The sequence below is a fragment of the Solanum pennellii genome, chromosome 4 (genome assembly GCF_001406875.1).
Source record: "Solanum pennellii chromosome 4, SPENNV200".
Classification (NCBI taxonomy): Eukaryota; Viridiplantae; Streptophyta; class Magnoliopsida; order Solanales; family Solanaceae; genus Solanum; species Solanum pennellii.
In genome coordinates this window covers 52,136,247-52,150,235 of record NC_028640.1, presented here as the reverse complement: position 1 = coordinate 52,150,235, position 13,989 = coordinate 52,136,247, and the positions used below count along the sequence as shown (strand labels likewise).

The following is a 13,989-nucleotide window of genomic DNA, read 5'->3' as shown; positions in this document are numbered from 1 at the left end:
CATTGAAGAATCAAATCCTATTACATAATCTATGTATTAGGTTTTTTTTTCATTGAGTTCTCAATGAGCTATAACTTAATTAAGAGTGTTGTCTTCAAGTTGAGGTAACTCGAAAACTTGGAAACACATAACTTGAGAGGTTTGTTTGTTGTTAGGAATTACAATTTACAATTTCTTAGTTACATAGGTTTGTAATCTTAATTTGTTGAGGCTTAGTGATTTGGTGAAGCTGGAGTTAAATCTTGAAGGGGTACGGAAAATGATTTTTTACACCTTTTAAACCGGGGGATTTCCACGTAAAACATTGTGTTCTTCTCTTATTGTCCTTACTGCTTCGCTGGAATATGTTGGGGAACATGTTTCACACTTTGGAGAAAAGTCAAGTAACTACACCGTAGGTCATGTAGAATATCAAAACTAAAATCTGATCAGATCAAGACAAATTTCTTACAGCACAAGTCCCTTTAGCATTTTCTATTTTACAAACAGAACACTTAGTCTGGTTAAGAATCACCCATGTTTAAGAGCTATATTCTAGCAAGTCTTTTTAAGTTTATTCTACCATCCTATACATCATCATGTGCTAAATAATTTACACTTGGTGCTGCTTTATGTATGATGCACACAATGGAAACAGATTTTCACAGTTCAGTGACTGAGCATGTATTCCACGATCATTAGGTGGTCGTGGCAGTCCCTCTTAACTAATGTAAACGGTCACCGGGAAAGGGTGTTGGAAAGTCTAGTTGGTGGGGAGACGTAGTTGGTTGCTTGGTGGTAGGAGGGAATTTGTATGCAGAGTGGTAGCAGTAGAGAATCCTGATGATGCTGCAGAAGAAGAAAACACTGGCACTGGAGTGACCACACCTTGACTATGTATTTTCCAACCCCAATTCGGAAGTACTGGAGACGAACTTGCGGCTTCAGCCTTCATCATTGCTCCTTCCTGTTAAACGATTCAAAATATCTCCATCATGTTTCATTCAAATAAAAAGAAGCAATATATTCTGACTATTAGCTATGTCCTGGCTAGAGCAGCCTTGGCAGACAGTAAAAGAAAGTCAGCATTGCCTGGTGTTTCACAGTAACATAAAACTCATGTTTATGTCTGAGTAGAACACGTTACTTACCGTACTGTGGGGAGGAAAACCAGGATACATGCCAGTGAATATAGAAAGCTTAGACATTGTTGCTGGACCTTGTGGAACAATAGAGGAGCTTTGAGTCTGTAAGATTGACAAAAAATAAAGAGAATGTCAAGTCATGCTATAGAGTGAAGATAGAACTAATTAAAAAAAATGTGAAGTAGACTAGTTGATGTATATTCAAAAGTATCTTGCAGCGTGACAACGGAGAAAACAGATAAGTTATGAAGTCCTTTAAGTATTTACATCAGAAAATACCTCAAATGTTTTGCCAATAACCATATCACGACCTCCAAAATTGAAGTGTAGATTTCTACCAATTTCACCGCCCTTTAGACCCTCCAAAGGCGGAGAAATCCAGAGGTTCAGATCAAGATTCTCACCACTACCTACATACATGTTCAGAGAACTTATCATATTCTGCAGGTTCCCCAAATTTCACAAGTTGCAAGAAAGATGTATAAGAGATAAGGTTAGATAATGTACCACCATCTCTTTTATCCTCCTTCTTTTCCCGTTCGTACGTGTTAGCCACAAAGTTGGTAGCTGCTTCCCTTCCATCACATTTGTCATAAGCTCTGCACCACAAATGGAAGGTGCAGATTTGGTTAGATGAGATTCAGAAAATGAGATTACTGATGGTGAGATATTCAGTCTCAAAAGGCTATTGATTCATGATCACAAGGACCTTGCAGTTTCAACTTGGCTGTCAAGTAACCTAAGATACCTATATACCTGCAACCAAACACTTTAATCTTACCGGAGCAATACTAGAGGCCTATTAATTTTCCAATATAATTAACTACCGCCATATAAGTTTGTGAAAGAAAAATCAAGTAAACCATCGGGTACAAAGCTTCACGCCACATTATAAAAATATAATGATATTTCGAAATAGCTAGTTTGGGACATGCTTACTTTTTCCCAATGAACTGACCCTCCCAACGACCACATTTGTGCAAGGTTACACCTCTGTATTTTGAATTTCCCCTAGAAAAGCCATTACTATGGCGACGGAGTACCTGAACAAATTCTTCTTTTGACAAATTCTTCATCTGCAGATGAATGAGCAACATTCAAATCAAAGCACTCGCAAATTTTGATGATTAATAAGAAGCATTCCACAAATATTAACTATTGTACCTGCTTCATATCTTCGTTGTAATCAGTTATATTGAAATTGATATCAGCATCAACTCCCCTAAACTTTATTGCAGCTCGATCATATGCCCTAAATTATTGAAAAGAAAACATTTAGATCCAGTAAGGATGAAACATAACAAAATCGATTTCTTCAAATGAACTCTTGCCTAGCAGCTGCATGAGCTGTATCAAATCCTCCTGATAAAATGAACACCCGAATCAATGGTACAATCCTTTATAATTCAGATTTTAACAAAACCCAAACTCATATTCGATATAATTAACTTACCTAAATACACTTGTTTCCCACAATCCCTGCACATCGAATATTTAAACAAAAAATTTTAAAAATCAAATAAATTCTGAGAGAAGCAAGTTGTGAATTATTACACACAATTTATGTATGTGACACAATTGAAATTTTGAAATTTCGAGTTTTTTTTTTTTTTAAAATAAGTACCAGATGTGTGATTCCCATCTTCCAGTTCGCCGGTAAAATGTAACGCCACGATACTGAGAGCTACGGGACCTGGGTCCACGTCGGCTTTTCTTATGCACCGGAGGTTTGTAAACAGGCACTTCTAACCCACCGGATTCCGACACAGACAAGTTGAGCCAGCACTGAGATTGACCTTGAATCTCATCTTTCACCGGAAAAAGTTGTCTGGTGAGCATATCACCACCACCAGTAGTACTGCTCTCATCTTCAATCTCAAATACACGATCGCTCTTAAGTATGGAGAAATTAAGAGTTGAAAGTGAAGGCTGGAAGGAGGAGCTGTTGGAGTCTGTGTTGGATGTTACAGAATCATCCTTGAAAAAAACACTATCATTATTCAGATCCAACATATCTCCGTTTTTTGCAAATTATTACATATATAAACTACAATAATTTTTATTTATTGAAGAAGAAAAAAATAAGATTGAGAGAGAATATCATAAAAAGAGAATTGTGTGTATGGTGATGGTACAAGTGGATTGGATAGATAGAATGAAATAGTAACGTATAGTGCAGGGTGTTGGGTAAAACTAAGAATGCAACTTTATCCTTTTTAGGTAAGTGGTCATCAATTTATACCAACAAATCCACAAAATTTTCGTATTATTCCATTTCCATTATAGGAAACTTATTTCTCTAACCAACCTCTTTTCACCATTTTCTTGGATATCATAAAAGACAAGGATACGAACGGCAAAATAACTGTCTAATTCATTTGTTTATTTCATTTTTGACTTGTTAAAAGTGGATTTTGATTATATATGATTTTATTCATCAAGGAAAAAGTGGTTAAAAGAAAAAATATATATTTTTCAAATAAAAAATAAATTAAAACAAAAGAGATTTTTTTTTCCAATTTTGGTTGGACTACTTCATCCATTTTATCCAAACGGTAAATCCACAAACCCAGCGAGAAAAAGGGGGAAAAAACTACTACTAACAAATCAGAGAACAACAAAGAAAAAAGGAAGAAAGTATAATTAATCCACTTTGGAGCTAGATTTTCACTCTAACAATAATTTGTTCTTCCTCTATGTGTAATTCTTTCGGTCTTGATTTACCAATTTGTACCATCAAAATTTAAAGGTAAATCTTATGGAATGGTGGTGGTTAAAGCGATTTTGTCGTATGGAACGGGATGTTCGCCAATCAAAAACGGTTATGTTTAAAAGATTTATGTCACAAAATCGAGGATGATGAGGTAGATGTGGGGGCATACAAGGAGCCATAAAAATGGGAATGAGAATATTCGAGATAAGGTAGGAGTGACCTCTGTGGTGGATAAGATGAGGAAGCATGATTGAGATGGTTTGTATATGTATGAAGAAAAGATGTGTATGCGCCCCAGTGATGAGGTGTTAGAGGTTGGTTGTAGTAGGTATGATGAGAGATTTAGATTGAAGAAATATTAAAAAGATGTGACTAGATAGGACATGATAAAACTTCAGATTGCTGAAGACATTACCTTAGATAGGAAGGCGTGGAAGGGATACGTACTAGGGTAGAAGGTTAGTAGGTAGTTGATGATTTTTTTGCTTTTCGAGTGTTTACGCTTGTTATTTGTTGTTATACTAGCCATATTTACATAGTTCTTACATTTGATATCTATCATTTATTTGTTATTTATTATATTTCGAGTATTCCCCTCTTTTATTGTGCTTGTTCCAGTCTTGTATGCTTTACACTTCTTTCCTGGTCAGTTGTATGTTTTATACACTATTTTTTTCTTTGTTCTTATTCGTTGCACTTCAGCCAAGACGCTTTTAATTTGAAACAAACTTTCTACCTCTATGAGATAGTGATAAAATATAATGTGTGTATATATATATATACTGGACTCTCCTACACCCTACTTGTATAAATTCGTTGGAAATATTGTTAGTACACAAGCCAATATAACCCTAAAATTGAATAATAAAAACAAATATGGTGAAAAATTATTAAGAGAGACAAATAAAAGTTCTTTAATAGAAGTACAAAACAAAATCTTCCTTTTCTTGTTTAATTAATCTAGTTTTGTAAGAACTAACCGTAATTGAGAATAGGCGGAATAGATGCACGAATTGTTAACTTTTGCATTAATGCTTCAACGTTGAGCAAGTCGGCTAACCTAATTATCTTAATGACAGGCTGCCATCTATAAAATTAAAAATAATTATCTTATTTAAACTAGCAAAGTGGAGTGACGTGTAAAGAAAAGACTTTAATTCTTTTACTTCTCCTTTTCATTTTATTTTATTTAAAAGTAAATTTAAAATAGTAAAAAAGAAATTGAATCATGAATCCTTAACTTCAGTATAGTTAAGATATGAGTTTTGAAAATTTCGGATAACTTCGGGCGTAAAAACTTTAAGACAAGTAAGAAAGGAAATTTTATATTTTGTACTTGAAAAGGATCATTTCATTTAAAGGAAATATTAGACAAATTGAAACCATCAGACAAAGTACTCTCTTTATTTACAATTGTTTGTCAGGCTAAGATCATGCAGCCTTCTCAAGGAAAATTTAATATAAGATATGATTTGATTAATATAGTCTTACTATATACTAAGAATATCAAAAGTCTACTTAATTTTCAATTGAACAAAATAGAGTAATTATTAAGGATAGAACTGGAAAAAAAAAGACTAATATTTTTTAATTGTTTAAATTGACAATTAATCTTGGACATCTATTTTTAGTATACCTGTCAAATAATTGTGAACCGAGAGAGTATTTACCTAAATTATATCCAATTCAATATATTTATCTCAATTAGACCATAGTACAAACTATTTACCCACTAACCACTTGTTTTATTCACTAAATCATTGTTTCTTCGTCCTTGTTACCATAAGAGTATATATATACTCTCTATATATACACGTTAATGATACAAGAAGTAATTAAATAATATTTCACGTAAGTAATACTTCTTTCTATTCGATACAATTAGAACATATACATATACTCTGATAATATATCAAACAAAATACATTATTAATTAAACATAAAAATCAAAAAAGAAAAAGATAGTGGCTTGTAAATATTTTTTTCCCTCATTTAAATGGAAGTAAGGAACAAATATAGGAGTGTACTGAAGTTCCAAATTGGTTGAAAAGTTGAATAGCCAAAAAGGGACATACAGTTGAGAGTGAAGCTGGAACGTTGACCGTACGTTCTATATATGGAAGTAAGTTAATAAATTTTGAGGTTAGGACCACTGGGCCCTCTCTTAATATAGTTAGGACTTGGGAGTAGTACTTTTATTTCTTCCAAATATTTATGTATAAAAATAAATATGTGGATCCCACTGCCAATACTAGAAAAACAATTAGTAAATGATATATAAATTAATGATCCATTGAAATTGTTTATTGTGTATATAGGTACAAAAATGTTTCCATCAAATTATCATACGTGATAAGGATAAATGCTTATCATGATTGTTTGTAGCAGCATGTAAGTATTTTAATATTTTCGTAATATTTAAAAGAGATAGGTGTTCAAAATATATTTAAATTATTTTCTTAAAAAAATTTTATATTTAAATTTTTGACAGTGTGAGTTTTATATTTAAATTATTACTTGTTAGTTCTAGAAATACATTTCAATGGTGTATAATACACTTTTTCTTTTATTGACAAAAATCTTGTCACATGATATTTTATACGCACAAAAATTTTACCTTGATAAAAATTAAATAAACTATTAATATTAGTTAAAAGCTAAAAAATAAAGTATTCCTATCCTAAAAGAAAAAAAAAAGAAATAACATTCATAAGAGGGATACTAGATATGAGAAAAAATAAAAAAAAATAATATGTCTTGTATAGAGAAACTAAATGTAAGAATGTTGCACCTCTCTATGACCTCCATTCATGTTTTTTCCTTTTCTCCTTTTTTTGAGCATTTTTCTTTATATAATTATTTATTTTATTTTTTAATATCTAATAAAAACTTTATACTCAATTACTCAACTTTTTACCTCCCACTGTAATATATCTTCTTTACTAGACGTAATATGCATATATTTATAACTCTCATAATTTTCAATCTGACGCCCATCTCATAATATAAGGAATCAATAATAAGATCATGAATTAAACCACTCACTTCTCCACCTTTACCCTCTCTTAGGACAACTGTAATTTGCCCAATACTCCAGAATACTAACCACCTTCTCAACACCTAACACTTCCGGTTTTATTAGATCATAGCCTAAACAAGCTAACCCCATCGAATATTCCCAAGTGCCACTACTTTCCTTTCATACAGGTTGATCTTATCATACCCTTAATTTCTCGTCAACTGGCCTAAGCAGTGCCACATAATTTCGTTGCATCAAACTCCAACTGTCTCACCCCGAGCCTACACTCTGGACTTGGTCAACACTCAAGACCATTGTTGGCCTCGAGCGGACCCTTGGCATTGCTTACTTACTCACAAAATACTCAAACACAAGATATAACTCAAGAAATAACTTAAAAGTAATACTTAACCAAAGTGGCAACTCATGTCGTAAACGTTTACAACTGAAATGAATAACACTAAAGAACTATAGTATTTGTCTATGAAGCCTCTAAAACAAAGAGGGATGTTGGGACAGGATTTCCAATCATCCTAACAATTACAAACTGAAAAATCAAGTGATAAAATATGTCCTCCGAAGTGTAAGGAGACTCACCAACTGACTAAGCCACTCACTGGATCAACGGTACAACAGATGCCGATCCTAGTTACCTACGTCTGCATCATAATATGATGCTGTCACGCCCCGAGCTACCCCCAAGACACAGACATGGAACCTAGGACCACAAGTGATCTCAAGCTAACCCTGCTGGCATGATCATGATCATACTAAAGACAATAAAGTGAATGCGGAAGCTAAATCATAATTTAAACTGAAAAGATGGGGAATACCCATATGTTAAATCTGAGATATATGAAAACTAATGAGTTTAATACAAAGAAAATATTAATTCACTACTACGCTGAAACTAACTATGTTTGAAAATAGCCTCTAAACTAGACTAGAATACTAGGACAAGCCCCAACTAAGTCTAGCAAAAACTGAAACCAAATGACTAAAAGACTGAAAAGAACTCATGACTTTTTCCTCAGAGAATGAGAACTCACCACTGCATCTGCTGAACTAAAGATCGAGAATCGACCTATGCGTGATTAGGATACTGAGAACCTGAACCTACATCACGAGAAGATGTAGCGCACGTGTGCGTCAGTATTTGAAAGGAACTGAGCATGTAGGATAGAGTAAAACTGAAATAATACATAACTGAACAAGCACAAAACAAGTATATAATCTGAACATGAAATACTAAATTCTTAGCTAACTGGATGCAATGACCAAATTTATAACATGTTGAGACTGAATACTAGCTGATCTGTAAATATGGTCAATGCAAGAGAATCTGACTGAACTGTGGGAGCTACTAATAACAGATAATAAAACCACATGAGCTAAATGTGGAGTTCGATGTATACACCCCATTGAGAGGATTCAATATACCTTGCCAGAGGTATAAAGACATGCTGACATGATCACTTAATTGATTGCCCACAGAGGGGACTTACAACCTACTTGGCCAGTAGTTCTAGGACTAATTGGGTACGCTGAACCCTAGTCTAACTCGGTATTATGCTACTCCCATTGATTTATGTAGTTAACTGATTATGTCTGAATTTTCAGTAATTATTGGATAGCTCAAAACTGAACATGCAAACTTAGAATGCAACATTTAATCTGATAATGATGCATTAAAAATTGAGGCATGTATAACTGAATAGCTGAAATATCTGGCTTATCATGTGTAATTCAAGAACTAAAGAAATACAAAGCTAGGGTTCTGAAATTCATGCGATAAACTGAATAATAACTTTAAAATCTGATTTGGAACATATATTTAATAAATTCATGAAGTTCTATCAAAATTATAGAAAACCTAGGTTTAATCATGATAAGAGAATCAAGAACTGACTGAAAACTAGGGACCCAATGGGTGAAAGTAACCCACTAGTGAAAGCCCGCGTACCTGGTGATGAAATTCACGGAGAAACACTTAGATTGCGGGGCTGAAACTGCTGGAACCTTGCTGCGTTCTTGAACTAGGGTTCTTGACCTTTTTCTCCTTTCTTGCTTCTAATTTTCTAAGATTTTATTTAATGATTTGACTTAGGTAAGTTTTAGTTATGTTTCTAGGTTTAAACTGACTAAAATCTGATGATTTAGGGTCAAAACGACGTATCTTAAGGTTTAAACGAAGTGGGAAAAGATCAAAAGACCCCTGAGTTAATTTCTGTTGAACCAAACGATGACCTGGACTGACGGGCCGTCGTTCAATCGACAGTCCGTCGTTTGGGTCCGTAGGTTGAGACTGTTCGACAGGCCTTTACTAAAACGAACATATCTTTTTACTCAGAGGTCTAATTTTAGCAGGTTGGTGTCTATGGAAAACTAATTCAATTATCTATCTTTTGGTAGGTTATAGGACACCTAATTCATTTTGTGCTAAGAGTTATGATTATTTGAAATTGACCCAACTGTATTTCCCCGCTAACTGTCTGCTAACTTCCACTTACGATCAGACCTATGGTCTGTAGGTCCATCCACTGACGTGCTGGTCAATCGTGGTTCTTGTCAGAGATTGGGTAAATGGGGTGTTGATCGACTGACACAGACTACGGACCGTAGTCTGACCTATGGACCGTAGGTCCGTCCATCATTTTACACTTAGTCAAATTTTTGGGAGAGAGCTACAAACCCTACTACTAAACACTAAGAACTGACTCTCTGACTGAATTGAGTTCCAAGAACATGCAAATACGCCGAAAATGCAAGTACAAGCTGAGGGAACATGATTCTAAGACTGAATTCACGCATGAATGACTGGAAAACTGAAGAGGAACTATTACCTCAAGATGGAGTGGAATTGGAAGTAAAGAGGTGAGGATACTTCGCTTTCATGGCTGCATCTGCTTCCCAAGTAGCTCCCTCTACGGACTGACTTCTCCACAAAAACTTGACTGAATCGACTTCTTTATTTCTCAACCTTCTAACCTGACGGTCAAGAATCTCAACTGGTGCGTCCTCATAAGAAAGATTTTCTCTCACTAACACGATCTCTAATGGCACTACAGAAACTGGATCACCCACACACTTCTTCAAGAGAGAGATGTGGAAGACTGGATATACTGTTGCTAGTTCTGCTGGAAAATCCAACTTATATGCACCTTGCCAATCCTTTTCAAGATCTTGTAAGGGCCTACATATCTAGGACTGAGTTTCCCTTTCTTGCCAAATCTCATCACTCCTTTCATAGGTGACACTTTCAGGAAAACTTATCATCAACTTGGAACTCTAGTTCCCTTCTCCTTACATTTGCGTAAGATTTGTGACGACTCTGGGCTGTCCTAAGTCTATCTCTAATGAGTTGCACTTTCTCCATAACATAAAGGACTGAATTTGGCCCTATCAAAACTGCTTCACCTACTTCAAACCAACCAACATGAGATCTACATCTACGCCCGTACAAAGCTTTATAAGGGGCCATCTGAATGCTGGAATGGTAGCTATTGTTGTAGGCGAACTTAATCAGAGGAAGGTGATCATCCCAACTGCTCTTGAAATCGATTACACGAGCACTCAACATATCCTCTAGGGCCATCCGTCTGTGGATGAAATGTTGTGCTAAGGTTAACTTGAGTACCAAGACCCTTGTGAAATGACTTCCAAAAATTAGAGGTAAACTGAGGTCCTCTATCTGAGATGATAGACAAAGGGAATCCACGCAACCTCACAATTTCATTAATGTAAACCTTGGCATAGTCTTCTGCCGAATTTGTAGTCTTGATCGCTAAAATGCGAGAAGACTTAATCATCCTATCAACTATCACCCAAATTGATTCATGCTGTCTGCGAGTACCTCTAAAATGCGAGAAGACTTAATCATCCTATCAACTATCACCCAAATTGAGTCATGTTGTCTGCGAGTACGAGGTAACCCTGTGATGTAATCCATACTGATCACTTCCCACTTCCAAGTAGGAATATCGATATCTTGAGTTATACCTCCTGGTTTCTAATGTTCTACCTTGACTTGCTGGCAATTGGGGCACTTACTCACAAAATCTGCTATGTCCCTCTTCATGTCATTCCACCAATAGACTTCCCGCAGATCGCGGTTCATCTTAGTGGCACCTGGATGAATAGAATACATGGAGTTATGGGCTTCTACAATGATATGCTTTCTCAACTCACCCACATCAGGAACACACAATCTACCCTGGCGAAGAACACCATCTCCCCATTGGGAGAAAACCTCCACTCTCTGATTATGTACTGCACCCTTAAGTTCAAACAAGATCGAATCACTGTCTTGCTTTTCCTTAACCTCCACTACCAAAGAAGATTCTGCCCCATTCTGAACTGGTACACCATTGTCTAATATGCTCATAAGGCAAACTCCCAAGCGAGCAAGCCTGTGAACATCCTTCACTAGCTCCTACCTTTCTTCCTCAACATGGGCTACACTACCCATAGATAATCTACTAAGATCATGTGCTACTACATTTGCCTTACCCTGATGATAATGCATCATAATCCTTAAGGAACTCTAGCCATCTCCTCTGGCAAAGATTCAACTCTTTCTGGGTGAACACATAATGAAGGCTCTTATGATGAGTGAACAAATTTTTGTGAACATCATAAAAGTAGTGTCTTCAGATCTTGAGTGCAAACACCACTGCTGCAAGCTTGAGGTCATGAGTTGGATAGTTCTTCTCATGAACCTTAAGCTGTCTAGAGGCATAAACTATCACCTTATCTTGTTGCATCAACACACAACCTAGGCCAACTCTGGATACATCACAATAGATCACATAACCATTGGAACCCTCTGGTAGGGTCAAGACAGGAACTATAGTCATTCTAGTTTTCAATTCTGCAAAACTTTTCTCACAATCATTTGACTATTGAAACTTGACCATCTTCTGAGTTAACCTAGTCAATGGTAAGGCTATGGATGAAAATCCTTCCACGAACCTTCTATAATAACCTTTTAGACCTAAGAAACTTCTGATATCTGTAGCAGAGGTTGTTCTGGGACATTTTCTATGAATCCACTCGAATCCCTTTGCTATATACAATATGACCAAAGAAAGCAACGGATTGCAACCAGAAATCACATTTGCTAAACTTAGAGAATAACTGCCGATCCTTGAGAGTCTGTAGAACGATTCTCAAATGACTCGCATGTTCTTTCTCATTCCTAGAGTAAATGAGGATATCATCGATAAAGACGATAATGAACAAGTCCAAGTACTGTTTGAATACTCTGTTCATCAAATCCATGAAAGCTGCAGGAGCATTGGTTAGTCCAAACGAAATAACTACAAATTCGTAATGACCATACCGAGTTCTGAAGGCTGTTTTTGGAATGTCACTATCTTTGACTCTAAGATGATGATAACCTGATCTGAGGTCTATCTTTGAAAAATGACTAGCACCCTGAAGTTAGTCAAACAAGTCATCAATCCTAGGATGGGACACCTTATTCAACTGTCTATAGTCGATGCACATTCTGAGAGAATCATCTTTCTTCTTTACGAACAACATTGTGCACCCCATGGTGAAATACTAGGTTTGATGAAGCCCTTGTCTAGAAGGTCTTTCAACCGCTCTTTCAATTCCTTAAGCTCTGCTGGAGCCATTCTGTAAGGAGGAATATATATATATTTAAGATTTTTTTCTTTTGATAAAATCAATTCATAAATTAAGTTAAAATTATAAACCCAAATGTTAAATTTGTTATCTAAACTATTTGAATTTTAAAATAAAAAAGAAACATTAAAACTTTTATACACCACACGTGGCGCAACTAAGTTTACTTATATATATATATATATATATATATACACACACACACACACACACACACACACACTTTTAATCCGTTAAACAATTTTGCTGACATATACTAAAAATATGATTAATATACTACAAAAGAAATTATTTTTTCAAAAATAAAATTTAAAATATTTTTCTAACCGCGCCCCCAACTAACTCTCATCTTTTTATTTTTTAATTTCTTTTATAAAATATTTTTAAAAAGTTCAGACCTCAATCCTTCCGCCACTTCTTCCTAAAGAAAATTGATATTATTTTTATTTTTTAAAAGAAATAAAATTCTACTCGACCCTATCTAACCATACGCTCTTATATATTTATTTATTTTTTCATTTTTCTCGCTTTATACTACATCTGTACATATATTTTTAGGAAAGTATCATTTTCTAATTGAATATAGAGTATAATAGGAATGAAATTTTATTATTAAAAAGTCGTGCAACAAGTAAAAGGATACTATTCTAATATATATAATACAAGACGAGAAAAAAAAATCTAAAAGCAGAGGATTATGTGTGGTAGATTTTTTTTATATATAAAAAGTTAAAACAATATCTAAATTGTTATGAAACTATATAAATTAAGAAGAAGAACAAAGTAGAGAAAAGAGAAAATACTTCTTATTCATATTGAAGTATATTCGGGATTCATGAATTTTCTTTACAATGAAGAAAAATCTCTTTATTTATAGGGGAAATCTAATTTGATCCCCAAGTAGAATTCCAAACCACATCCTAAAAGAACTCCACATAATTAGACCTTCACTATAATACAAATATGTTTATAGCATAAATTATTATTTGAAGGGATTGTTGCGGGGTGGGGGGAAATTTTTTATATAAAAAAAATTGNGGGGGGGGGGGGGGGCGTGGAGGACTCCAGTTAAAGGAAGTGGTGGAGCGGGTAAGAAAAATATTTTACATTTTGAGTGTGTTTTGTATGAAGGAAAACATTTTCTGGAAAATATTTTACAATTTTCTCATGTTTGGTTGACACAAAAGTTTTGGAAAATATTTTTTCAAATCAACTCATTTTTCTCAAAATTAAGGAAAATGACTTCCCTTCAAAAATTAAGGAAAACATTTTCCAAAACTCTCCTCCAATTTTAAATTACATTTTCTTTTGCTAAAAACAACAATTTTTTTTTAAAAAAATTCAATTTTAAAATTTTCTTTTTTACCCGATCCCTGACCCCCACCCACCCACCACCGGCCAGCCCCTCTCCCCCTCCCCAAAAAATAATTTTGCTTTTTAAAAATGCTTTCAACTTCAAATTTTATTTTTAAACTCCTACCCCC

At 34.7% G+C, this 13,989-nt stretch overlaps 1 protein-coding gene across 1 annotated transcript; it reads right to left on the bottom strand.

The window, feature by feature from the left end:
* Positions 1-399: 399 nt before the first annotated feature.
* LOC107018233 (ethylene-responsive transcription factor RAP2-7-like) lies at positions 400-3,324 on the bottom strand. The gene is made up of 9 exons (XM_015218658.2): positions 2,749-3,324; positions 2,578-2,603; positions 2,456-2,486; positions 2,289-2,376; positions 2,064-2,200; positions 1,632-1,723; positions 1,404-1,534; positions 1,131-1,226; positions 400-946 (listed from the first exon to the last, which is right to left on the bottom strand). Exons 1-9 carry the CDS (start codon positions 3,135-3,137, stop codon positions 743-745), a joined length of 1,194 nt encoding a protein of 397 aa, XP_015074144.1. The 5' UTR covers positions 3,138-3,324; the 3' UTR covers positions 400-742.
* Positions 3,325-13,989: the final 10,665 nt, after the last annotated feature.

Excerpts from the sequence above, each read along its gene's own strand:
- LOC107018233 (XM_015218658.2), bottom strand. The coding sequence starts at position 3,137 with ATGTTGGATCTGAATAATGATAGTGTTTTTTTCAAGGATGATTCTGTA. Across the intron at positions 1,227-1,403 it reads TTATTGGCAAAACATTTGAG|ACTCAAAGCTCCTCTATTGT; the intron begins GTATTTTCTGAT and ends TCAATCTTACAG. Across the intron at positions 947-1,130 it reads GTTTTCCTCCCCACAGTACG|GAAGGAGCAATGATGAAGGC; the intron begins GTAAGTAACGTG and ends ATCGTTTAACAG.